This window comes from Eptesicus fuscus, chromosome 15, assembly GCF_027574615.1.
Source record: "Eptesicus fuscus isolate TK198812 chromosome 15, DD_ASM_mEF_20220401, whole genome shotgun sequence".
Lineage (NCBI taxonomy): Eukaryota > Metazoa > Chordata > Mammalia > Chiroptera > Vespertilionidae > Eptesicus > Eptesicus fuscus.
Window position 1 is genome coordinate 63150466 of NC_072487.1, and position 27688 is coordinate 63178153.

Genomic DNA, 27688 nt, shown 5'->3' on the forward strand with positions numbered 1-27688 from the left:
TCTGGGTGTATGAGTTGAGGGGGTGATTGTCTTTGCCTCATGTTGTGCCACTGTAGGTGGTAATACCAATGTCACACATTCCTAGAGGATTCCAATGCAAGACACATTAATATCTAGGAACAGTGTCTTGTATAAAATAAACACAAAATTTTACCCATTATTTTTATCTGAGCTCTCAACCTCTCAAGAGGCATTTTGGAGCTCATATTCTGTCATTGGGTAAATCTTCTGGTGAAACAAGTCTAAATGCACATCCATCTTTTTGCCAAGAAATAAACTTACCTCAATGCATCTATCTCCATTTGCCAAGCTGGCTCAGAAGTGAGGATCCACAGGGAGGAAACACCTGAGATCTGAGATGAGATCTGGCATGTGAGAACTGGGGACCCTGAAGGATGGGAAGTATCTTTTAGGATTCACAGTTACCTGATTGACCATCACTATTTCTAGTACTGATCTTCACATTAATAATAATTGACATTTAGTGAACGCTCTGTCAAACCAGTACATTTTTGCATTATTGCCTCATTAAATTTTAAATAGTCCCAAAAGTTAGCTGTTATAAAACTTTATTATATACATACTCAGAAGGAGCGAGTGAGAACTATCATCACACAGTTAGTAACTGTTGTAGTCTCAATTCTCTCATGTTTCTTAGATTTATTGGAATCTCTGCTCCTATAACCCTGCTGTTTATCCCTCTCTTTAATTAGACAAAAGAGCCAGGACCTTAAGAAATATAGTCTCAGGACTTGAGGGGGTCCTTCTGCTCAGTCAGCAGTCATATTCCTATAGTCCAGTAGTTTGCAAATGATTTTCATGTACTTCCGTTTTCATTCCATCCACCAATGTTTGTTGTGTCTGGGAAGTAGGGAAGACAGTGAGTTTTGTTCCATTACTTACTAACAGGAGTAGTGAGATGGCTTACACAATTTCACATAGATACTGCCCAGCAGGCCTGGTCTCAAAGGTAGATTTCCTGATCATCTTTTCACTAGGAAGAGAATTCACCCATTTCTTCCTGTGGGAGGTAGAAAGGTTAAGCTAAAGTTGAATGTGAAAATGCCAATAATTTTGGGAGAGGAACTTGGCATTTAACATTGTTGTGTGGGTTTCTGACCAGGTAAGTAATCCCAGTAAGTAACTATGATCTCAAACATCTCCTGGAAGAGACCCATTTTGAGGGAAGGGAACAATACAGAAATGGTACCTTGATCCTGTCAGCACCATGAGTGAAAGAGATGGCTGGGACACACTCAGTAATAGGGAGGAGAAGCGGCTGCCTGGAGGTCGGGAGGAGTCTTTGGTTGGACTAATTTTCCTGTCAGTGTAGCAGGTATTGTCCTCTAGCATTCAGGAACTGGAGAGTCAGGTGTCATGGCCTCTACAGGCTACAAATTACTAAGTGCTTACAATGTGCTAGAACTTAAGCACCTTACAGACCAGATTCCACAGTGATTGTCATTATTCCCATTTGTCAGTGGAGGCTGCTGAGCATCTACGACCACAGAGCTATTAAGTGGGAAAAAGACAAAGAGTTGAGTGTAGACATATGTGACCTCAGATATGAGCATTTAGTTTCTAAACTATGTAACAAAGTTGAAGAAGTTCAAAAATATTGGGGTTCCAGGGATGCTCCTGTATTATTCAAATCACTAAAAAATGGCCCCCAACGGATCTTCAAAATGGGCTTTTTTTTTTTTTAAGCTGCCTGTGTGGGTTCTAATCTGTAGCTATGGTGAGTCCAAATGTATGAAAGTAGGATGGGTTTTTTTGTTTGTTTGTTCATTTGTTTTGGCCTTTTTCAGTATATTGGTGTTAAGTCTCCATCCTACATATCTTCTGTGTGAAGGAAGTCAAGGTGTGCGTTTGTTACACACAAGAGCACTCACACACTATCACAGCCACAGCCTTGCCAAAGGGAGACTAACAGACTTCCCTGGCTTACACTCAAGCTAAGTAAATACAGCCAGAGTGTGAGTCAAGTCACACAAATCCATGCAAAATTCACACAAAATACACTCACACGTGTGCAACACAGCTGCACACACATAACTATCAAGCATCCACCACCACACACATTGCAGTCACACATTCAAATCACAAGTGATGCACAAGGTCTTCCATACAGAACACAGGCAACAAAACACAAGTAAAATAAGGTACACATCCGCCTTCTCTGACTTACACATGTCCTCGGTGGAGGCATTCAATGTGTGAGTCAGTGACACACACACACAAAGTCATACAACACAACACACACACACACACAAAACTATGGAGATTTCTGAGTCCCTTCTAATCTATACCAGGGCTATGAGTTCTGATACCTTGTGCTTTGTGCTGTTTCCCAAATCCTCAGTTTCTGTGCAGGAGACTCAGGCTTAAAGGAAAGGGAACAAACCTTTACAGACATCTCTAGGACCTAGGACCTTTACAGACTCTCATGTCTGTTCAGCAGCTTCAAAACAAGAGGCAGAATCTCCCCTGTTAGTAGCAGAAAGAGACCTCAGAGGGAGATAGCCCCAAGTCCCTGAGTAGAGCAGCATCAATTGGGATAACTGCCCAACTTCCTCCAGGCCCCTTGGGAAGGAACATGTTTAGGGGCCAGAGGAGCTGAGCTGTACCTGGAGTCCCAGGAGAAAGTGTTCTTAATGTCAGTGATACCTCAGGCCTCCAGTCAAGTCTCTGGATGGGAAGCAGGAGGTTCCCAGTTGCCCGTGGCCTCTGCATCACAATTTCAGCTTCTCCGCACGGCAATGTATGGCCCGGGCAGTGTACGGGCTTCAGCAAGCTGGCAAAACACTACACAGACCTCTGTTCTAACACAAAGCCCCTTCAAATGTACTGGTCTCCCCATCCTCTGTGGGGTCTATAGGGTAGGGTCTGTGCCTTGTTCAGGGGCAATGGGATTGAGTCTAAAGGCTCTGGGGAAAAGACTCTGGGCTCTGTTCCCTTACTAAGAGAGCATGTCTGAGAGATTTATCAAAGATCTCTGAGACCTGGGTCCTTCAAGTAGGAATAATAATACTATTCTTCAGGTGAGTTTGAGGGATGATTAAATGAGCACATAATGGAAGGGTAATAAATGTTTAGAATTACCGTCAATGTCTGTGTAACACTAAGTATCAGCTATGGCTGAAATAGGCACTTGGTAATGTTGAATGATTCATTTGTTCATTCATTGACACATTCTCTTAAATAATTACTAAGGTTCTCACAAAAGTAAATATACTCTGGAGACACAGCAGTGAATAAAACAAACAGAAATTCCTCTTGAAGAGCACACATTCAAGCAGGGGGAGCAGAAAACAAAATTTAATTAAAAATATGGTCGGTAAATGGCAAAAAGTGCTGGGGTACAACAAAAATCAGGGTTGCAACTAGGAACAATCTCAAATGTCCATCAACAGATGAATGGGCAAAAAGCTGTGGTACATCTAAACAATGGAATACTACTTGCCAATAAAAAGCATGATCTAATGAGCTCAAAGAATGTACCATGTATTGGTACATATAAAACATAGATGAATCTCAAAATGCTTATGCTGAGTGAAAGAAGGCAGCAATAAGAGAATATATTCTGTATGATCCCATTTAGATAAACTTCTAGAAGGTGCAAACTAGTTGTTGTGATAGAAACAGATCAGTGGTTCCCCTAGGGGACAGAGGTGAGGAGCAAAGAGGGAGCAGGAGGTAGGCTTGGGGAAACTTCCTGGTCCTGACAGCTTGTAGTGACAGCTTAATGGGTGTATACATATGTCAAAACTATCCAAATTGTATACTTTAAATATATTAAATTTATTATATGTCACTTAAACCTCAAAAAATCTTGGTGTTTTTATTTTTATTTTTAAATGTATTTTTATTTAGTTGAAAGCATTACAGAAGTCCCCTTTGTATTTTTTTACATTGACCCCCTCCATCCCACAACCCCCCTTCCAGGCCTTCACTACACTATTGTCTGTGTCCATGGGCTATGCATATATACATATAAGGTCCCTGGTTAATCACTTCCAACCCCCGCTCCCCCGCCTTCCCTCTAAGATTCGTCAGTTTGTTCCATGCTTCTATGTCTCTGGATCTATTTTGTTCATCAGTTTATCTTGTTCATTAGATTCCACATATGAGTGAGATCATGTGATACTTCTTTTTCTCAATTTTTAAATAAAAAAATTAAATTATATTTTACATACAATATTGTTTTGTATTAGTTTCACATGTATAGCATAGTGGTTAGACAATCATGTACTTTCCAAATTGTTAATCCTGATATTTTCAGTACCTAATGGGCAACACACAGTTATTACAATATTATTGACTATATTTCTTTTTTTTTTTTTTTTTTTTATTTTATTTTTTTTATTTATTATTTTTTTTTAATTTCTTTATTGATTAAGGTGTCACATATTTGTCCTCATCCCCCCATTCCCATCCCACCCCTCTCCCCACGCATGCCCCAATCCCCTGTTGAACTTAACCGTTGGATAGGCTTATATGCATGCATACAGGTCCTTTGGTTGAACTCTCCCCCTCCCCCCACCCTCCCCCTACCCTCCCCTATCCTCCCTCTGAGGCCCGATTGTCCGATCGATGCCTCCTTGCTTCTGGTTCTGTTCTTGTTCCTCAGTCTATGTTGTTCCTCATTTCCTCTAGATGAACGAGATCAAATGTCACTAGATATATACTAATAAGAACTGAATGTGAGACGAGCAATAATATTTATGCTGACAGGCAAATGAATCAATCTGTAGCGAGCTTCCCCCTGGACCAACAGTTCTTTTGAGACCCAATTTCGATGTCCAGTAGTTCCTTATGTGTACATGTCAGCACTGACCCCTCAGCTCTGGATGGTGGACAAATGGTGCTAATGGAGGTCTGACTCCCTCTGGTTTGGTCTCGGCCGATCCCAGGGGCACGGCGTCACCTGGACTAAGGGGCACGTGGCCTCACCCATACCCAAGGGGCGCGTGGTCTCACCCGGGCCTGGGACCCAGCCTCACCCGGATGGATCCAGGGGCGCACGGCCTCACCCGGACCCAGGATCTGGCTTCACCCGTACCTAAGGACGCTTGGCCTCTCCCAGACCCAGGGGCACGTGGCCTCACCCGGGCTTAGTTGCACAAGGCCTCACCTGGATCCAGGGACACATGGTCTCTCCCGGACCCAGGGACGCTTGGCCTCTCCCAGACCCAGGGCCACTTGGGCTCACCCGGGCCTAGGTGCACGAGGCCTCATCCGGATCCAGGGACGCATGGTCTCACCTGGACCCAGGGACGCTTGGCCTCTCCCAGACTCAGGGGCATGTGGCCTCACCCGGGCCTGGGTTCACGAGGCCTCACTCGGATCCAGGGACACATGGTCTCACCCAGACCCAGGAACGTTTGGCCACTCCCGAACCAGGGCCACTTGGGCTCACCCGGGCCTAGGTGCACGAGGCCTCATCCGGATCCAGGGACGCATGGTCTCACCCGGACCCAGGGACGCTTGGCCTCTCCCAGACCCAGGGCCACTTGGGCTAACCCGGGCCTAGGTGCACGAGGCCTCACCCGGTTCCTGGGACACATGGTCTCACCCGGACCCAGGGATGCTTGGCCTCTCCCAGACCCAGGGCCACTTGGGCTCACCCGGGCCTAGGTGCACGAGGCCTCACCCGGATCCAGGGACACATGGTCTCACCCGGACCCAGGGACGCTTGGCCTCTCCCAGACCCAGGGCCACTTGGGCTCACCCGGGCCTAGGTGCACGAGGCCTCACCCGGATCCAGGGACACATGGTCTCACCCGGACCCAGGGACGCTTGGCCTCTCCCAGACCCAGGGCCACTTGGGCTCACCCGGGCCTAGGTGCACGAGGCCTCACCCGGATCCAGGGACACATGGTCTCACCCGGACCCAGGGACGCTTGGCCTCTCCCAGACCCAGGGCCACTTGGGCTCACCCGGGCCTAGGTGCACAAGGCATCACCCGGATCCAGGGACACATGGTCTCACCCGGACCCAGGGACGCTTGGCCTCTCCCAGACCCAGGGCCCCTTGGGCTCACCCGGGCCTATGTGCACGCAGCCTCACCCGGATCCAGGGACACATGGTCTCACCCGGACCCAGGGACGCTTGGCCTCTCCCAGACCCAGGGCCACTTGGGCTCACCCGGGCCTAGGTGCACGAGGCCTCACCCGGATCCAGGGACACATGGTCTCACCCAGACCCAGGAACGTTTGGCCACTCCCAGACCCAGGGCCACTTGGGCTCACCCGGGCCTAGGGGCACGAGGCCTCACCCGGATCCAGGGACACATGGTCTCACCCGGACCCAGGGACGCTTGGCCTCTCCCAGACCCAGGGCCACTTGGGCTCACCCGGGCCTAGGTGCACGAGGCCTCACCCGGATCCAGGGACACATGGTCTCACCCGGACCCAGGGATACTTGGCCTCTCCCAGACCCAGGGCCACTTGGGCTCACCCGGGCCTAGGTGCACGAGGCCTCACCCGGATCCAGGGACACATGGTCTCACCCAGACCCAGGAACGTTTGGCCACTGCCAGACCCAGGGCCACTTGGGCTCACCCGGGCCTAGGTGCACGAGGCCTCACCCAGATCCAGGGACGCATGGTCTCACCCGGACCCAGGGTCGCTTGGCCTCTCCCAGACCCAGGGCCACTTGGGCTCACCCGGGCCTAGGTGCGCGAGGCCTCACCCGGATGCAGGGACACATGGTCTCACCCGGACCCAGGGACGCTTGGCCTCTCCCAGACCCAGGGCCACTTGGGCTCACCCGGGCCTAGGTGCACGAGGCCTCACCCGGATCCAGGGACACATGGTCTCACCCAGACCCAGGAACGTTTGGCCACTCCCAGACCCAGGGCCACTTGGGCTCACCCGGGCCTAGGTGCACGAGGCCTCACCCAGATCCAGGGACGCATGGTCTCACCCGGACCCAGGGACGCTTGGCCTCTCCCAGACCCAGGGCCACTTGGGCTCACCCGGGCCTAGGTGCACGAGGCCTCACCCGGATCCTGGGACACATGGTCTCACCCGGACCCAGGGATGCTTGGCCTCTCCCAGACCCAGGGCCACTTGGGCTCACCCGGGCCTAGGTGAACGAGGCCTCACCCGGATCTAGGGACACATGGTCTCACCCGGACCCAGGGACGCTTGGCCTCTCCCCGACCCAGGGCCACTTGGGCTCACCCGGGCCTAGGTGCACGATGCCTCACCCGGATCCAGGGACACATGGTCTCACCCGGACCCAGGGATGCTTGGCCTCTCCCAGACCCAGGGCCACTTGGGCTCACCCGGGCCTAGGTGCACGAGGGCTCACCCGGATCCTGGGACACATGGTCTCACCCGGACCCAGGGATGCTTGGCCTCTCCCAGACCCAGGGCCACTTGGGCTCACCCGGGCCTAGGTGCACGAGGCCTCACCCAGATCCAGGGACACATGGTCTCACCCGGACCCAGGGACGCTTGGCCTCTCCCCGACCCAGGGCCACTTGGGCTCACCCGGGCCTAGGTGCACGAGGCCTCACCCAGATCCTGGGACACATGGTCTCACCCGGACCCAGGGACGCTTGGCCTCTCCCCGACCCAGGGCCACTTGGGCTCACCCGGGTCTAGGTGCACGAGGCCTCATCCGGATCCAGGGACACATGGTCTCACCCGGACCCAGGGACGCTTGGCCTCTCCCAGACCCAGGGCCACTTGGGCTCACCCGGGCCTAGGTGCACAAGGCATCACCCGGATCCAGGGACACATGGTCTCACCCGGACCCAGGGACGCTTGGCCTCTCCCAGACCCAGGGCCACTTGGGCTCACCCGGGCCTATGTGCACGCAGCCTCACCCGGATCCAGGGACACATGGTCTCACCCGGACCCAGGGATGCTTGGCCTCTCCCAGACCCAGGGCCACTTGGGCTCACCCGGGCCTAGGTGAACGAGGCCTCACCCGGATCTAGGGACACATGGTCTCACCCGGACCCAGGGACGCTTGGCCTCTCCCCGACCCAGGGCCACTTGGGCTCACCCGGGCCTAGGTGCACGATGCCTCACCCGGATCCAGGGACACATGGTCTCACCCGGACCCAGAGATGCTTGGCCTCTCCCAGACCCAGGGCCACTTGGGCTCACCCGGGCCTAGGTGCACGAGGGCTCACCCGGATCCTGGGACACATGGTCTCACCCGGACCCAGGGATGCTTGGCCTCTCCCAGACCCAGGGCCACTTGGGCTCACCCGGGCCTAGGTGCACGAGGCCTCACCCAGATCCAGGGACACATGGTCTCACCCGGACCCAGGGACGCTTGGCCTCTCCCCGACCCAGGGCCACTTGGGCTCACCCGGGCCTAGGTGCACGAGGCCTCACCCAGATCCTGGGACACATGGTCTCACCCGGACCCAGGGACGCTTGGCCTCTCCCCGACCCAGGGCCACTTGGGCTCACCCGGGTCTAGGTGCACGAGGCCTCATCCGGATCCAGGGACACATGGTCTCACCCGGACCCAGGGACGCTTGGCCTCTCCCAGACCCAGGGCCACTTGGGCTCACCCGGGCCTAGGTGCACAAGGCATCACCCGGATCCAGGGACACATGGTCTCACCCGGACCCAGGGACGCTTGGCCTCTCCCAGACCCAGTGCCACTTGGGCTCACCCGGGCCTATGTGCACGCAGCCTCACCCGGATCCAGGGACACATGGTCTCGCCTGGACCCAGGGGTGTGTGGGCTCTCCCAGACCCAGGGGCGCTTGGCCTCGCCCGGGCACGGGATCCAGCGTCATCCGGGTCCAGGGGCACTTGGCCTCACCCGGACCCGGAGTCCGGCCTCACCTGGACCCAGGGGCATGTGGCCTCACCTAGACCCAGGGACGTGAGGCCTCACTTATACCCAGAGGCGTGTGACCACACCCGAGTCCAGAGGCGCGCAACCCCGCCCGCACCCGGGTCTCAGCGGGGCCCCGTCTTCCCGATCCCAATTCCTGCCGGTCAATCCCCCCTCAGCAATTCCCCTGGCCATCCTTCCAGAGCTCCAGTATGGCTGCTGCAGAACTCGTCGGGCGGCGGCTCGGCGAAGCTCCGGTGCACCCGGTGCATGGCGGTGGGCCAGTCTGGCGTCGCTGCGTCGGCCCTTGGGTCTGCATCGGTGGCCGGTCGCCGAGCATGCGCACCTGGCCGCTTCCGGGGCGTTGAGATTCTTCACGGACTCAGAGGTCAGCAAGCGCGGAGTCTCCCACCCCATGTCTCATAGGGGCTCGTCTGTCCGTGCTTGGCTGCCAGTGGAGCCGTCCCCTCAGCCGGAGACCGCCGGGGGAACTGCGCCGAGCACGTTCCAGGCCGCTGTTGTATCGCCTGAGCCATAGTTCTTTTGTGTCGCCTGAGCTGTAGTTCTTAAAGTGTGGTCTTTGGGTCGCCGGCATCAGCATCATCCCACATACCCCTCTTTTATTCTAGTTGTAGAGCATCTACTCAGCCAGCCCTATGGTGGTCTTGGATGGTGTCTGCTCTGCTCTCTTGTCGTAGTCTCAAAGTTGTTGTGGTAGGCAACAATCAGGCTTCCGCCCTATGCCTCCATCTTGGTCCTCCTTTGTATAGTTAAGTCTTGATTGTTGTTGGTGTCATTGGGGGGGCTCTCTTTGTCTATAAAGGAAGAGTTGCTGTGCAGGAGACACGTTTATGGGCCGGGTCTTGGTGCAGCAAAGCTTTGGCGCTCACTGAATATTCCCGTTGAATGTGTCCCTTATGCACGTGGTTGAAATCTGGTGTCATCTCCCACAGACCACTAGATGCCCTCGTTTCTGGGTCTCCAATGGGGTGTAGATCAGCTACTGCCTTAGGCACTCAGCAAGGATTACAGCAAAAACTGTAGTTTCTTCCTCCTGTCTGAGTGGCCCTGGAGCAGTCCGACTAGAACAGCAGATCATCTGTTCCGCTGCCAGAGGGCAGGCCACCCACATGCATAAGCCGTTGCTTGGGGCGCAGGTGTGCCTGCAAGACTTGCGGGGCAGGTCTTCAAAACATGCGGGGCGGGTCCCAGGGCGGGGCGGGGTCTCAGGGCGCCAACAGGCCATGGTGCGGCGAGCCTCGATGGCTGTGAGTCTGGTCCTTCTGCCTTCCATGTATCTAAGTCCCCTCGTTCCGCACTCCAGCGCAGCAAACACTGATTGCTGGGCGCACCTCTGCAAGAGTCCCGCCTCTCCCCGCAGGCATCTGGGTCTCCCGGGTTTCGCCAGAAGATGGGTTTCAGGGTGATGGAGAGCTAATCTCCCTTAGGTTTGGAACAAAAGCCCCTTTCCCCCGCCACCAGCCAGACCCACGCACCTCCACACCTCATCCCCTCCGATTTCGCTGGGTGCGAGGCAACAGAACAGCCTTTAACCTCCGCCGCCATCTTTTTCAAACTTCTCAATTTGTACTTCTTAATCCCTTCATTTCAGTCAACTCTACTGAAGTCTAGCGCCGCCAGGAGGTGCAAGGAAAGGGTGCCCGGGCCTCCGTCCGGTGCGCGGTGCGCGCGTCCCGCGGAACCAGGCGCGCGAGGGGTGCGCGGCTGGGATGGGCGCTGGGCGGCCGCCGAGCTCCAGGCACCGCCATCACCGTGTTCCGGACGTTGCCGCCGCGGTGTCCCCCCAATTTATACTTTTTAATCCCTTGAATTCAGTCAACTCTACTGAAGTCTAGCGCCGCCGGGAGGTGCACGGAAAGGGCGCCCGGGCCTCCGTCCGGTGCGCGGTGCGCGCGTCCCGCGGAACCAGGCGCGCGAGGGCTGCGCGGCTGGGACGGGCGCTGGGCGGCCTCCGAGCTCCAGGCACCGCCATCACCGTGTTCCGGACGTCGCCGCCGCGGCGTCCCCCCAATTTATACTTTTTAATCCCTTGAATTCAGTCAACTCTACTGAAGTCTAGCGCCGCCGGGAGGTGCACGGAAAGGGCGCCCGGGCCTCCGTCCGGTGCGCGGTGCGCGCGTCCCGCGGAACCAGGCGCGCGAGGGCTGCGCGGCTGGGACGGGCGCTGGGCGGCCGCCGAGCTCCAGGCACCGCCATCACCGTGTTCCGGACGTCGCCGCCGCGGCGTCCCCCCAATTTATACTTTTTAATCCCTTGAATTCAGTCAACTCTACTGAAGTCTAGCGCCGCCGGGAGGTGCAAGGAGAGGGCGCCCGGGTCTCCGTCCGGTGTGTGGGGCGCGCGGCCCGCGGGACCAGGCGCGCGGGGGGCTGCGCGGCGGGGACGGGTGCTGGGAGGCCGCCGGGCTCCGGGCGCCGCCGCTGCGGCGGCGTCCCCAGCGTCCCGGGCCGGGCGGCCAGCGGGGGTGGCGGAGTTGCGAAAGTGAGTGAGTTTCCCAGGGTTTCGCCCGGAATGGGGTTCAGTGCAATCGGAGCCGGCGCTCAGCGCACTCCGGAGCCTTTATCTCCTTCCTGCCAGTGAACTCCGGCCAGGTCATCAGCCGCCCCCTCCTCTCCGGTTCCATCCTCCCCGCAGGCGCGTGTGCTCGTGTCTCCGCCCGTTTCTCCATACCTCAGGCTTTTACGGCTTCCCCGACTGTCCCCGTGGCCTTCTCCTTCCCCCCAGCTGTGGGCATTTCAGTCCACCAACTTTTCTGTGGTTCTGGACGATGTCCGTTCTGACCTCTAGTTGTATTTTTGAAATTGTTGTGCCCGGCTGCAGGTTAGGTGTTTAACCTATGCCGCCATCTTGGTTTCTCTCGACTATATTTCTTATGCTGTAATTTATATCTTCACGACTATTTTGTAACTTCTTTTTATTTTTTAAAATTTATCCTTATTGTTGAAAGTATTACAGATGTTCTTTTTTTCCCCATTGGCCCCCCTCCACCCCGCTGCCACCCCATCCCCATGCCTTCACTGCACTATTTTCTGTGTCCATGGTTATGCATATATGCATATTAGTTCTTTGGTAAATCTCTCCCTGCCCCACCCCCTTCCCTCTGAAATACATCAGTCCGTTGCATGCTTCAATGTCTCTGGGTCCTTTTGCTCATCACTTTATTTTGTTCATTAGATTCCATGTATAAGTGAGATCATGTGTTACTTGTCTTTCTCTGACTGGCATAACACTCTCCAAGTCCCACCATACTGTCTCAAAGGTTAAGAGACCCTTCTTTTTACAGCTGTATAGTATTCCATTCTGCAAATGCACCACTGTATTTTTTTTTATCAATTTACATACTGCTGGCCATTTCAGTTGTTTCCAGATCTTAGCTCTTGTAAATAATGCTGCTATGACTATAGGGATGCATATATTGTTTCTGCTTGGTGTTTCAGGCTTCTTAGGATATATTCTGAGAAGTGAGATTATGGGGTCAAATGACAGTTCCATTTTTTATTTTTTGAGGAGACTTTACACTGTTTTCCATAGTGGTTGTACCAGTCTACATTCCCACTAACAATGTACTAGAGTTCCTTTTTCTCCACATCTTTTCCAGCACCTGCTGTTCATTGATTTATTGATGATGTCATGTTGGCAGGTGTGAGGTGACATCTCATAGTGGTTTTAATTTGCATATCTCAGATGATATTGAGCATTTTTTCATATGTCTATTGGCCATCTGTGTGTCCTCTTTGGAGAAATGTCTCTTCAGGTCCTTTGCCCATTTTTTAATTGGATTATTTGTCTTCCTGGTGTTGAGTTGTAGACATTATTTACATATTTGGGAAATTAACCCCTTATCAGATGTATTATTGACAAATATGTTCTCCCATAGAGTGGGTTACCTTTTCATTGATGTTGATGGTTTATTTTGCTGTGTAGAAGCATTATATTTTCATGTAGTCCCATTGTTTATTTTTTCCTTTCTTTCCATTGCCCTAGGACATATATCAGCAAAAATATTGCTACGAGAGATGTGTCAGATTTTATTGCCTATGTTTTCTTCTAGGATTTTTATGTTTTGCTACTTACATTTAAGTCTTTTACCCATTTTGAGTTTATTCTAGTGTATGGTGTAAGTTGGTGATCTAGTTAATTTTTTTGCATGTATCCGTCCAATTTTCCTGACACCACTCAATGAAGAGATTATCTTTATCCATTTTATGCTCTTCCCTCCATTGTCAAATACTAATTGACTAGAAAGCCATGGGTTGACTTCTGGGTTCTCTGTTCTGTTCCATATATTCTATATTCCAGTTCTTATGCCAATAACAGGCTGTTTTGATTACAATGGCCTGGTAGTATAGTTTGATATCGAATATTGTGATGCATCCAACTTTGTTCTTCTTTCTTAAGAATGCTGAGGTTCTTGGGGACATTTTGGTTCCATATAAATTTTTGGAATATTTGTCCTAGATTGCTTTGGGTCCTGTGGACATTTTAATGATGTTAATTTTTCAGATCCATGAACATGGTATATGCTCCCACTTATTTGTATCTTCCTCAATTTCTTTTGTTTTTCTTTTTTTCCCTTTTTAAAAAAAAACCTTTATTGTTTAAAGCAGTGATGGGCAACCTTTTGAGCTTGGTGTGTCAAACTTCGCCAAAAAACTGAGCATAACTCGGGTAGTGTGTCACTTTGAGGAAAAAACATTATTTCGCAAATGTTTCATCCTCAGGAGCAGCAAATCTTTCATCCTCGGCATGCGGCCGCCTCAGCGGCCACGTGTCATCATAAATGGCTACACGTGTCAGTGCTGACACGCGTGTCATAGGTTCGCCATCACTGGTTTAAAGTATTACATATGGCCCCTTCCCCCCCCCCCACCCATTGACCTCTCCACACCGCCCCGCATCCACACCCCAGCACAGGCCTTCACCACTCTAATGTCTGTGCCCATAGGTTATGCATACAATTTCATTGGTTGATCTTTTTCCACCCAGTCCCACTCCCCTACCTTCCATCTGAGGTATGACAATCTGTTCGATGCTTCTGTGTCTCTGTGTCTATTTTTGTTCATCAGTTTATGTTGTTCATTATATTCTACAAATGAGTGAGACCATGTGATATTTGTCTTTTTCTGACTGACTTATTTCGCTTAGCATAATGCTCTCCAGGTCCATCCATGCTGTTGCGAATGGTAAGAGTTCTTTCTTTTTTAGAGCTGTGTACTATTCCATTGTGTAGATGTACCACAGTTTTCTAATCCACTCATCTGCTGATGGGCACTTAGGCTGTTTGCAAATCTTAGCTATTGTAAATTGTGCTGCTATGAACATAGGGGTGCATATATCCTTTCTGACTGGTGTTTCTGAATTCTTGGGATATATTCCTAGAAGTGGGATTACTGGGTCAAATGGGAGTTCCATTTTTAATTTGCTGAGGAAACTCCATACTGTTTTCCACAGTGGCTGCACTAGTCTGCATTTCTACCAGCAATGTACAAGGGTTCCATTTTCTCCACATCCTCACCAACATTTGTCATTTGTTGATGATAGCCATTCTGACAGGTGTGAGATGGTACCACATTGTCATTTTGATTTGTATCTCTTGGATGGTTAGTGACTTTGAGCATTTTTTCATATGCCTTTTGGCTTTCTATATGTCCACTTTGAAGAAGTGTCTACTTAGGTCCTTTGCCCATTTTTAAATTCGATTGTTTATCTTCCTTTTGTTAAATTATATGAGTTCCCTATAATTCTGCAGATTAACCCCTTATCAGATGTATCATTGGCAAATATGTTCTCCCATGCAATGGGTTCTCTTATTTTGTTGATGGTTTCTTTTGCTGTGCAGAAACTTTTTATTTTGATGTAGTCCCATTTGTTTATTTCTTCTTAGATTCCATTGTCCTAGGACCAAGGTTGGCAAACTGCGGCTCGCGAGCCACATGTGGCTCTTTGGCCCCTTGAGTGTGGCTCTTCCACAAAATACCATGGCCTGGGTGAGTCTATTTTGAAGAAGTGGCGTTAGAAGAAGTTTAAGTTTAAAAAATTTGGCTCTCAAAAGAAATTTCAATCATTGTACTGTTGATATTTGGCTCTGTTGACTAATGAATTTGCCGACCACTGTCCTAGGAGATGTATCAGTAAACACATTGCTATGAGAGATATCTAAGATTTTGCTGCCTATTGTTTCTTCTAAGATTTTTATGGTTTCACATTTTACATTTAATTCTTTTATCCATTTTGAGTTTATTTTTTTGTGTATGGTGTAAGTTGGTGGTCTAATTTCATTATTTTGCATGTATCTGTTCAATATTCCCAAAACCATTTATTGAAGAGACTGTCTTGACTCCATTGTATGCTCTTGCCTCCTTTGTCAGATATTAATTGACCATAATATAGGGGTTGGGTTGATTTCTGGATTCTCTGTTCTGTTCCATTGATCTATATGTCTGTTCTTGGGCAAGTAGCAAGCTCTTTTGAGTACAGTGGCTTTGTAGTATAACTTGATATCTGGTATTTTTCTAAGAATATGTCCATTTCATCCAAGTTGCCCAGTTTGTTGGAATAGAATTGTTCACAGTAATTTTTTTTTAAACAATCCTTTATATTTCGGTGGGGTCAGTTGTTACTTCACCTTTTCATTTCTGATTTTGTTTATTTGAGTCCTCTCTCTTTGTTTCTTGGTGAGTCTGGGTAAAGGTTTGTCAATCTTGTTTATCCTTTCAAAGAACTAGCTCTTGTTTTATCGATCTTTTGTATTGTTTGTTTTTGTGTTGTGTTGTGTTTCTTTTTGTCGCTCTGTCATTTATTTCTACTCTGATGTTTATTATTTCCTTCCTTCTATTACTCTGGGCTTTTCTTGTTGCTCTCTTTTTAATTCTTTAAGTTGAGAATCCTTGAAACCTTACTCAACTCTATATCTGATAAATTGCTTGCCTCCATTTCATTTAGCTCTTTTTTCTGGAAATTCCTCCTGTGTGTGTATGTTGTTGTTTTTGTTTGTTTTTTCATTTGGGCCCTGTTTCTCTGTCTCCTCTTTTTGGTTGTTTATTTGTGCTTGTTTCTGTGTATTAGATAGAACTGTGATGATGCCCTCTTCCTTATGTAGTAGGTATTTCTTGGGACCCAGTGGTGCAATTGCTTGATTTTCTGAGCTGAGTGCTCTAAAAAAATATCTCTTGTGGGTTATGTGCACACCCTGTTGTAGATGAGGCTTGTTTTCTGTTGGTTAGTACAGTTAACCCTTCAGGCTCAGTGACTATAAGGATTAACCTCCATCACCTTGTATGAGACACTGTGCAGGGGCTACCCTCAGAGGTGGTGTGTTCCCAGCAGGATCTGTTGCATTGGGATTCCGTTTGGGTGTGTAGCTTGTATTGCTAGTAGGGTTGAGCTCCTGTGTGGTCTGAGGCCCACCACTGGTTGTGTTAGTTCTGGGTCCACTTGGGAGCCATTCAGGTGCAGATCATGTCAGACATTGTGTGTAACAAGTCTTGGGCTAACGTTCTGTAGCTACCAAACTGATCACTGTTTGTGTCTGCATATATTGGACCTGTGTGTGGGTGGGAGGCCAATCTGGATGAGCTTCTTCCTGGTTAGAGCTGGGAACCATTCTGTGATAGGAGCAAGGCTCCCTATGGTCTACCTCCACCTGTCAGCTACTCTACCGACCCCCTGAAGTTGCCTGGTCTTCCTCCAGAGCCTTTTCAAGAGAGACTGTAGGGTATACTCAGACTAGCCAAGATAGGGCTTGTGTGGACCCTACTTTGGGATCATGCATGTGAGGGGAAAGTACTGTATTCTCTACTTCAAAGCCAAACCCAGAGTCTCCAACTCTAGCTCCCTCTAGCGGGACTCAATGCAGGTTCAGGTTGCATACAGATAGCCATCCCCTCTACTAGAACTTAGCCATCAAGCCTAAGCTCAGGGGGATTGATCAAGAGTCTCTTCTTGAGGATAATGCTGGCCCAGCTCACAGGAGGAGGCTAAGCACTTTCTCCCCATTCCAGACAATAGTCTCCAACGGTTTCACACTTTGAATGTCCTCACTGTGAACCAGTCCCCCCTCTCCCACCCCTCCCAGCGGGAACGTCAGTGACTGGGCAGGGGTGATCCAAACACTGCCCTTTTGGGAGTGGTGCCTGCAACCTTTAGGAGGGTGATGGGCACTTCTCCTTCTCAGGGAAAAGCAGGATAAACTTGCAGGGGAGCTTGGATTTGCCTGCCCACAATGTAGCCACAGAACCCAGCATTTACTTGTCTGTCTCCCAAACAGAAGCCTCCCCAAGAGACACAGGTGAAAATTCCAGGTCTGAACATATCCCTGGGACCACCATGGTGCCCAACCAATCAGGACAAAGCTGAAAAGGAGCCCTGTGTAGCTGTCTGATCTCTCCGCATTGCTGGTCTCAGCTCCATTTAGGCTCCGAACCCTGCAAATCAGGCCAAAATCCAGCTCCACTGAGCTTCAAACCTAGCAGGACAGGATGAAAATTCCAGGGGCTACTCCTCTGTCCTGCTGAATGCAACAAGATAAGGCAGGCCAATCAGCTCAACAGGTGGACGGAGGGCCATAGACTATCTGCTGGAGGTAGAGGAGCCTGTTCCTCTTTCCCACTCCACAGTTTAGTCACTGTCTGGGTTTTCACCCAAAGGCTTTCAAGAAAATAAATGGCCCCTTAGTCATCTGGGTGTAGCCAGCACTCCACATGGCCTGAGTATGGCTGTGTGGCCTCTCTAGCAGTCAGAATTTGGTGTGAACTCCCATCTGATAATAATAAGAGTGCAATTTCCCTGGGGAGATATGGTCCAAATCTCCCAGGTGAACAGAATCCCCAGGACCAGATGCTACTCAGGCTCCTTTTCTTGACTCTATTGCCCGAGGTTGGGGATCTCTGTGTGGGGTTGAGACCCCTCGCTACTAGAGGGAGTGAGCTTCACAACTGCCATATCCCTCAGCTTCTCAGCTGCAGTCTCACCTGTGTGAGGGGTTCTCTCTTTCGAGGTCTTTACCCTTCTTACAAGTCTCTACGTGGCCTCTTCTATACTCCTTAGTTGTAATTTTTCACATGAAGTGTCCTTCAATTGGTCTTTCAAGTTGATTTCCTTGCAATTTAGCTGTAAAACTGGTTGGGGGCTGGTAGCAAGTGGGCACATATTCCAACTTCTCAGCAGCCATCATGAAATCTCTAGTGTTTTTACCCTTGATCAGTGAGCTAAGGTGGTCTGCCAGGTTCTCTACAGAAAATCCTACCTGTTAACCTTGTAATTAAGAGTTATCATTTGTAAATAATTTGGCATTATATGAAGATAACTTTTTTTCTTTTATAGACACACACACACACACATATATATTATTGATTTCAGAGAGGAAGTGGGAGTAAGAGAGAGATAGAAATATCAATGATGAGAGAGAATCATTTACCAGCTGCCTCCTGCACACCCCACATTGGGGATTGAGCCTGCAACCCAGGTATGTGCCCTGACTAGGAATTAAATTTTGACTTCCAGGTTCATAGGTTAATGCTCAACCACTGAGCCACACCCACCAGGCTTCAGTATTTTATTTTTAATTGAGATATATAGACAAAATATTGGGTTCAATACTTACTTCAGGTACCTACTTTATTTTCCATTTTAGTAAAATTTTGGAGTTAATTTGAAGTATAGTTAGGTTCATTTGATTTGTTTTATTCAGTTTTCCTTTATTAACCACTTTTAATATTTATACTTGCAAAAGACAACATAGTCAAAACTACACAAATAATTCTACTCATCTTCTCATCTCTTCTGCCCCACCTCCTGAAGGTTAACAATTTCATTAGTTAGTTTGTTTGTTTGTTTGTTTGTTTATTTATTTATTTTAAAGCAAATAATACAATTTTTTATTTTGCTTTAAGAAGTTATATGGTTTTTCCCTAACTGGTTTGGCTCAGTGGATAGAGCGTCGGCCTGCCGACTCAAGGGTCCCAGGTTCGATTCCGGTCAAGGGCATGTACCTTGGTTGCGAACACATACCCAGTAGGGAGTGTGCAGGAGGCAGCTGATCAATGTTTCTGTCTCATCGATGTTCCTAACTCTCTATCCCTCTCCATTCCTCTCTGTAAAAAATCAATAAAATATATTTTTTTAAAAAGAAGTTATATGGTTTTTAAGGAACTTCAGAAAGGAAAAATGAAATTGTGTAAGAGTAGAAATATAAGTATTTGTATATACACACATATGTATAATTACATACATACCACATATTCTTATACCTATATCTTCACATATTTAGTGTTGTATATTCCTTCCTCTGGATTTGAATTACCTCTTGGCTTGATTTTAGAGAGAAAGGGAGAGGGAGAGAGATAGAAACATCAATGATGAGAGGGAATCATCGATTGGCTGCCTCCTGCATGCATCCTACTGGGGTTCAAGCCGCCAACCCAGGCATGTGCTCTTGACCAGAATCAAACCTGGGACCCTTCAGTCTGCAGGCCAATGCTCTATCCACTGAGCCAAACCAGCTAGGGCTTCTAATTTATTATTTCTGTGCTTCTTTCTGCTCAAATGGAAAATACATGTATATTTTATTCCCCTTCATTTTTACATAAGAAATAGCATGCTATAAATACTCTTACACATTGCTTTTTTTCATTTAGCAATATCTATCTATATATATAAAAGCCTAAGCGACTATTATGACTGTAATGACCGGAGCAAGTCAACCAGTCTCTATGATGTGCACTGGACACCAGGGGGCAGACTCTCAATGCAGGAGCTGCCCCCTGGTGGTCAGTGTGCTCTCATAGCCAACCTCCCGTGGCCAGCCAACCTCCTGTGGTCCCGGCCGGCCAACATCCCATGGTCCCTCCCCCAAGACAGACAGCCCTGACCAGCCCCAATTGGGCGGCCTGCCAATCTCCCATGGTCCCTCTTCCCTGCCCCCACTGGTCCCGATCTGGACTGGGCGAGATAGCCCTGATGAGCCCCGATAGCCGGTCAGGCTAAGGGACCCCATTTGTGCACGAATTTGTGTACTGGGCCTTTAGTATTCTAATATTTCTCCATTGGGCCTTTAGTATTCTAATATTTCACCACATTGATTCATAGATATCTTTGTTCAGTTTTCCAATTGAAAAATACTCAGTTGATGTTTTATAGAGTTTTCTTTAATGGTCATAAAATGAGATATTGGGATATGTGTCCTAAATACCACTAAATTGTATACCTCAAATGGCTAAATAGAAAGTAAGAAGTGATGCCTACATACAGCTGATAAAAAAATTAACCATCACTCCGACACAAAAATGGCAGCACCCATAGCCAAAAGATGGCAGTGCCCAGTCCCCTCAGGCCGGCCGGAGTCCCCAGTACTTTCAGCCCAAATTGATTACTATGGCAAGTGTTCAGAGAAGGTTTTCAGCAAGTGTGAGAAGCAAGCCTTGATGGGATCAAGGGAGAGCCGGTGGGCTCAGGGGCTCTGCCGCCCGGGAGGCCAGCCCTCGGAATTCGGTTCTGAAACCACAGGGACCCGCTCTAGCGGGGGCTGGGGAGGAAGCGTTGCTGCCACCTACCCAGCGCCAGGTCCCTGGTTAAGGATGTGAGTCCAAGTTGCAGCCACGAGGCCTGGCAGGGCTGTCTCACCTGGACCATCCATCCTGGCTGAGCTCTGGCGGGGGCGGCCAGCACCTCCGGGATCACTGTCTGCCCCTGGGCTGCCTGCGGACACGGTTGGAGCGGGCCGGGTTGAACATTTTAATGAAAATGGGATGCCTGTGCCCCGCCCTACTGCGCCCTGTCCCTGGCAAGGAGAGGGCAGTGGGATGGGGTGCATCCTTGGGACCCCGTTAGGAGGCACCGGGGCTTGGAAGGGGCCGAGAGCAACCTGCAGGCATGCTACGAGGAAGAGGTGCTGAACCGCCAGGACGCTGAGGGCCAGCTGCTGGAGGCAGGCAAAGGTGCAGACGAGGCGGCTCTCGCAGGCGCTGAGTTTGAAAAGCGCATCGACAGCCTGATGGAGGAAATCGCCTTTCTGAAGAAGGTGCATGAAGAGGAGATCGCGGAGCTGCAGGCCCAGATCCAGTATGCTCAGATCTCCGTGGAGATGGACGTGTTCTCCAAGTCCGACCTCTTTGCCAGCTCAAGGACATCCGCATCCAGTACGAGAAGCTGGCTGCCAAGAAAATGCAGAATGCTGAAGGATGGTTCAAGAGCCGCTTCACCATGCTGACTGAGAGCGCTGCCAAGAAGTAGGTGTCCAAGAGCCACCGCCTGTTCAAGGCCAAGACCCTGCAGATCAAAGCATGCAGGGGCATGAATGAAGCACTGGAAAAGAAGCTGCAAGAGCTGGAGGATAAGCAGAACGCCGACATTAGTGCTATGCAGGATACAATCAACAAATTAGAAAATAAATTGACAACTACAAAGAGTGAAATGGCACGATATTTAAAAGAATACCAGGACCTCCTCAATGTGAAGATGGCTTTGGACATTGACATTGCAGCTTACAGGAAACTCTTGGAAGGTGAGGAGACCCAGCTCAGTTTCACCAGCGTGGGAAGCATAGCCAGCGGCTACTCCCAGAGTTCCCAGATCTTTGGCTGATCTGCCTACAGTGGTTTATAGACCAGCTCCTACTTGATGTCCGCTCGCTCCTTCCCTTCTTAATACACCAGCCATGTCCAGGAGGAACAGATCAAGGTGGAGGAGACCATTGAGGCTGCAAAAGCCGAGGAAGCTAAGGATGAACCCCCCTCTGAAGGAGAAGCTGAAGAGGAGAAGGAGAAGGAAGAGGCTGAGGAAGAGGAAGAAGGTGCCAAGGAAGAATTTGAGGACGCAAAGGAGGAAGAAGGAGGTGAAGGTGAAAGAGAAGATGCCCAAGAAGCTGAGGACGAGAAGAAAGATGAAGGTGCTGGGGAGGAGCAAGCAACCAAGAAGAAAGATTGAGCCCCCCTTTCCTTAATTATTTCAGGAATAATCCTCCCAAAACCAGGTCAACCCTGTCACCAACCAAGCAGTTGAGTTCCCGATACTATATGAATTAAGAAGTCAATATATGTAACATTCTGAGATGACTCAGGTTGGACATTAAATGTTGTGCTATGACTTTTCTCCCTGTGCAGAGTATCTGTTTGTTTGCAGAGTGGCTTCCTGGCTTGCTGCCAGCCTGTGCATGGTCCACGCTTATGAGTTCAGGATCTATGACAATGTGAATAATTCAGATGTTTACAATAAAAACACATGAATACATGAATTCACTAATGTTAATGTTAAACTTCATGGAAAAAAATAGTCCTTTGAATCTTTGGTGGTTAGAAATTAAAGACCTCAAATCATGTGCAATAAACAGTAAATAAAGTTACACTCAATGACAAAAACAAAATACATTAGGGGCCGGCAAACATTCAAAGAACTGGGGAACCATTCCCAAATCAGGAAGGAAAGTCATAGGGTGTATATTATTGCTATGAATACAGTATTTCCTACTACTTACAACATATACAATGTAATGTAGTAGATGCCTTCCTATCACATGAAGTACATATTCTCATAGAGTAATACTGGTAGATATGTTATAGTTATAATGGTATGTCATATCCTATCTATACTAATAAAAGGATAATATGCTAATTATACCATGAGACCTTCCAGATGTCCTTCCAGACAAAGCCATGGTGGTGGGGCTGAGGCAGAGGTGGTTAGGGGCGATCAGGCCAGGAGGGGAGGGCAGTTGGGGGCGAGAAGGCCGGCAGAGGGGACCAGTTGGTGGTGAGCAGGCCGGCGGGGGTGGGCAGTTGGGGGCAATCAGGCTGGTGCGGGGGGGAAGTTGGGGGAAAGCAGGCTGGTGGGGGGGCAGTTAGGGGCAAGCAGGCCAGCGAAGGGGGCAGTTGGGGGCGATCAGGCCGGCGGGGGGTGCAGTTGGGGACAAGCAGGCCAGCAGGCAGAGTGGTTAGGGGCGATCAAGCAGGCAGGCAGGTGAGCAGTTAGGAGCCAACAGTCCCTGATTGCGAGAGGGTTGTCCGACTGCCGGTTTAGCCTGATCCCTGTGGATCCCTCGAGGGGTCCCAGATTGGAGAGAGTACAGGCTGGGCAGAGGGACCCCCGCCCGTTCACAAATTTCGTGCACCGGGCCACTAGTAAAATAATAATAATGTATGATTGATAATTTCATAGAAGGAAAATGGAATTAAATATATATATTTACTTAAAACAGAGGAAGACAAGAGGAATATATGTGAAACAGATGAATCAAATAGCAAATATAGTAATAAGGAAACAATAAATTCAAATGTATTATGATTAAATTAGATGTCCATAGACAATATTACCCAGAAATATAATAATTATTGCTTTACATAAATGAATGATAGCCAGCATTACATTTTTAAGAATGCACACCTGACGGACATAAGGACAAAGAAAAGTTTAAAGTAGTGGAAAAGAAATACTATTTAAAAACTAACCACAAGAAAGCTGCATCTTGACTATACTATACTGTACTGTACTATACTATACTATACTATACTGTACTAGTATCTATATCTCTATCTTATCTATATCTGTATATGTATCTATACCTATCTCTACATATAAAAGGCTAATATGCAAAGTGTCTCCTTGGGAGTTCGACCAGGAGACCAGGAGTTCGATCGCTCGCTATGATGTGCACTGACCACTAGGGGATGGCACAGAATGAAGGAAGGACCCGGCCGTCAGCCAGAAGGCCCCGATCGGTCCTGATTGCTGGCCAGGCCTAGGCACCCTACCCATGCATGAATTTCATGCTCTAGGCCTCTAGTATCGATATAAAGTATTTATATTAATAGCAGAAGTAGATGAGGTATTAAGGTAGGGACCCATTACAACAAACTCTTCCTAATTATAAAACTAGTAGTGTGCTCTTAAATGCATTCCTAAAAAGTCTCTTTTTCTGACAGCCTTGCTTTGTAGCACAAACCAATTTTTATAGTGTAATTATTCTTATCTTGGCTAATTGCAGTCAGCCAACATAATTAGCCAGAAGCCAACAAAAGCCAGCATAAAAAAAAAAAAAAAAAATCAGTTCAAAAAAAAAAAAATCACCAGGCACAGATCATGATGCTAAATAAGTGAGTGTTCTATAACATAAAAATGTTAACAATGGCTTGGAGTAGCAACGGCACAGTGGCTACCTAGGGTTTCTCTGGCCAGTGTCTCTCCCTCCAGTCTACAGCATGAGGTATATCTTTGTGTACCTCTTCAAGGGCTTTTTGGGCAAAAAAGAAATGTGGGCCTGGACGCTGCCGGGAAGACCACCATCCTGTACAAACTGAAGCTGGGTGAGATCGTGACCACCACCCCCACCACAGGTTTCAATGTGGAGACTGTGGAGTTAAGAACATCAGCTTCACTGTGTGGGATGTGGGTGGCCAGGACAAGATCCGGCCTCTGTGGTGCCACTACCTCCAGAACACATAAGGTCTCATCTTTGTGGTTGACAGCATGACCCTGAGCGTGTGAATGAGGCTCAAGAGGAGCTTATGTAGTTGCTGGCGGAGGATGAGCTCAGGGCTGCTGTCCTGCTCGTGTTCACAAACAAACAGGACCTCTTCAATGTCATGAACGCAGCTGAGATAACAGACAAGCTGGGCCTCCACTCTCTGTACCACAGGAACTGGTCCATTGAGCATTGAGGCTACCTGTGCCACTGGGGTGGGGCGGGGGTGGGTGGGAAGGGGGGTGGCTATATGAGGGACTGGACTGGCTGTCCAGTCAGCTCCAGAACCAGAAGTGAGCCGAACTCCTCCCTTGCCACTCACTCCATCCTTCACCCTTGCTTTCCCCTCAGGTGGCAGATGTGCCCCTGTGATGTGAGTGCCAGAAGCTGTCTCCATGGTCAGTCCCAGTGTGCTTCATCATGCTCTACATGTGCAGATGCAGCCTGCAGCCGGGTTTTTACTTAATGTAAATAGTTCTTGTTTCCAATGAGGCAGTTTCTGGTACTCCTATGCCATATTACTCAGCTTTCCTTATTGTAAAAAAAATTTTTTTTAAATAACAGAATCAACCCACTGTTTAGTACTGAGAAGGGATTTTAGGCACCCGGGGCGGGGCCTCTAGGAGTTGCTGTGAGATCACCTCAACGCTCCTCCTCTGGGTTTTAAATCTGTGTTGAGATCCATTTTGGTGGTTGGTTTTTAACACAAACTCAGTTTTAAAAATATAAATACAAGGTAAGGAGACTTTAACACAGAGAAGGAAGAAATGTGCCTAGTGTAGGTTCTGCAGTAATGGCTTGAGTCCAGTCTGCCTGTGGTCTGTCTCCCATCTGGAGTGTGCAGTGGGCGGAACCAGCCACAATACATTCTGCATGGTCACTTCCGGTCCCTGATTGCCTTTGTCTCGCTGGGTCATCTGCATCCCATAGAATTCGTGCTTGTACCTGTGCTTACACCACTGCCTATGGGGGTGGGCTGGGGGCTGCGGCCACCACTCAGGCCCCTTGGAGGGACCCCAGTCTTCCCTTCAATCAGTGTGGGTCGGCAGAGGTGCTTTGGTGGGACCACTCTGGCCAGAACAGGAGACCCCCCCATGGTCCCTACACACACTCACTTGCTCCAGGTTGTCTGGGAATCACCAGTAGGAATGCAGAGAGGTGACCGACTGTCATCTTAGAGCCTAGCTCCTCAGGGGCCCCGTCCACATGTGCTTTCACTCCTTCAGCCTGCAAGGATCAGATTGACATCAAAAACACAACCTCTACTTTTATCTTTTGTATTTTGATAAACACTGAAGAAACTAGAGCTGTGAAAATTTATCTTGGGAAAAATCTCAGAACTGGTTTATCTGGTGTCGTGGAACCTCTTACTACTTTATTTTATTTTATTTTATTTTATTTTATTATTTTATTTTATTAATTTCTTTATTGATTAAGGTATTACATATGTGTCCTTATCCCCCCATTACCTCCCTCCATCCCCCCTACTCATGCCCTCACCCACCTGTTGTCTGTGTCCATTGGTTAGGCTTATATGCATGCATACAAGTCCTTTGGTTGATCTCTCCCCTTTACCCCCACCCTCCCCTACCTTCACTCTAAGGTTTGACGGTCTGATCAATGCTTCTCTGTCTCTGGATCTGTTTTTGTTCATCCGTTTATGTTGTTCATTATATTCCATAAATGAGTGAGATCCTGTGATATTTATCTTTCTCTAACTAGCTTATTTCACTTAGAATAATGCTCTCCAGCTTTCAATACATGAAAAAAATGTTAAAAATGCATAAGCAAAAAAATGACATATTTCAAAACAGAAAGAGACAAACCCATGATTACGATTGTGCAACTTGTTTTGCATTGGATTTTGCATTATCTTATAAGATATAATGAACAAGCAAAAAATTATCAATTGGGAATAAAAGATTATTAACAACGCAAGTAGCAAACATGAGCTACTGCACATATAACAATGCTTATACATGACAAGAGAATGCATATTCTAGAAAAGTTAAATGGAGGTGTGGACTATACAGTAATTTTAGGAGATATATCTCCCTGTGCTCCTGACTGCGACAAGAGGATTTAGTGATTGCATCTTGAAGAACTTAACCCTATTGACACACATCTCTAAGGCCTGTTTTATATCTCTGTTCCTCAGGCTGTAGATGAAGGGGTTCAGCATGGGGGTAACTACTGTATACATGACCGAAGCAATTATGTCTTTGGAACCCCATGATGAGGAGAAAAAGTAAACACCTGCAGCTGTCCCGTAGTATAAAAACACCACAGAGAGATGGGAGCCACAGGTAGAAAAGGTTTTAACGAGTCTCTTAGTGGAGGACACCCTCAGCATGATAGTCCCTATACGGATATAGGAGCCCAAAATAACACCAAAACACAAAAAGAAAAGCATTCCTGCCTCGGTGAAAATCATCAGCTTATTGAGGGAGACATCAGAGCAGCTCAGCTTCAGGAGAGCAGCAAGGTCACAGTGGAAGTGGGGGATGGTATTGTCGGCAGAGAAGGACAGTCGAACCAAGAGGAGGGTGTGCAACAAATCATGGGCACAGGAGAGAATCCAGCAGCCAGCCACCAGCAGCACACACAGCCCCTCCCTCATGATGGTGGTGTAGTGCAGAGGGTGACAGATGGCCACGTACCTGTCATATGCCATCACAGCCAGAAGAAAATTGTCAAGACCAGCAAAAAGTATGAAGAAATACAACTGAGTAATGCATCCCACATAGGAGATGGATTGTTGATGAGTCTGCATGTTCATGAGCATCTTTGGGACAGTGACAGAAGAAAGAGAAATGTCAGAGAAGGCCAAGTGGCTGAGGAAGAAGTACATGGGCGTGTGCAGGCGAGAGTCCAGCCTGATGAGCAGGATGATGAGCAAGTTGCCCAGCACCGTGGTCAGGTACATGCCAAGGAACAGGGTGAAGAACACACTCTGCTGCCCTGGTGGGATGGGGAGCCCCAGGAGGAGGAACTGGGACACGCTGCTCTGGTTCTCAGGCCTCATGCTGCTCTTCTGTCTGCTGGGGATGAAGAAGGTGTGGGAATCTCAGGAAATTAAACATGATAACCAGGACCATCACATCTCATACTGTCATTCTCTGGGAAAACCATTTTTAAATACTTTCATATTAATTTCTCATATCTGTGAGTGTATAAAACTTCCCTCCATTCTAGTCTGGCTCCAGGAAAACATTGAACCACAAAGTAGTAAACAGACATCATCACACAGAAGCAAGAGGGGTTCACTGTTTTATTCAAACACTGGAGGCCCGGTGCATGAATTTGTGCACAGGTGGGGGTCTCTTGACCTGACCAGCGATCAGGGCTTATTGGGGGGCAGAGGGGCAGCTGGCCAGGGGGAGGGACCGTGGCAGGTTGGCTGGC

General features: G+C 48.7%; 1 protein-coding gene and 2 pseudogenes across 1 annotated transcript in view; 2 read left to right on the forward strand and 1 right to left on the reverse strand.

Annotated features, from left to right (window-relative positions):
* Nucleotides 1–27308, reverse strand: part of LOC103295721 (olfactory receptor 1J4-like) — a 28693-nt gene extending 1385 nt beyond the window's left edge. The window contains exon 1 of the mRNA XM_008152168.3: nucleotides 26812–27308. Coding sequence (XP_008150390.2) covers nucleotides 26812–27308 — 497 coding nt within the window. The remainder of the gene's footprint in view (nucleotides 1–26811) is intronic.
* On the forward strand, nucleotides 1229–21753 carry LOC103295722 (neurofilament light polypeptide-like; annotated as a pseudogene).
* LOC103295696 (ADP-ribosylation factor 1-like) lies at nucleotides 24021–24283 on the forward strand (annotated as a pseudogene).
* Nucleotides 27309–27688: the final 380 nt, after the last annotated feature.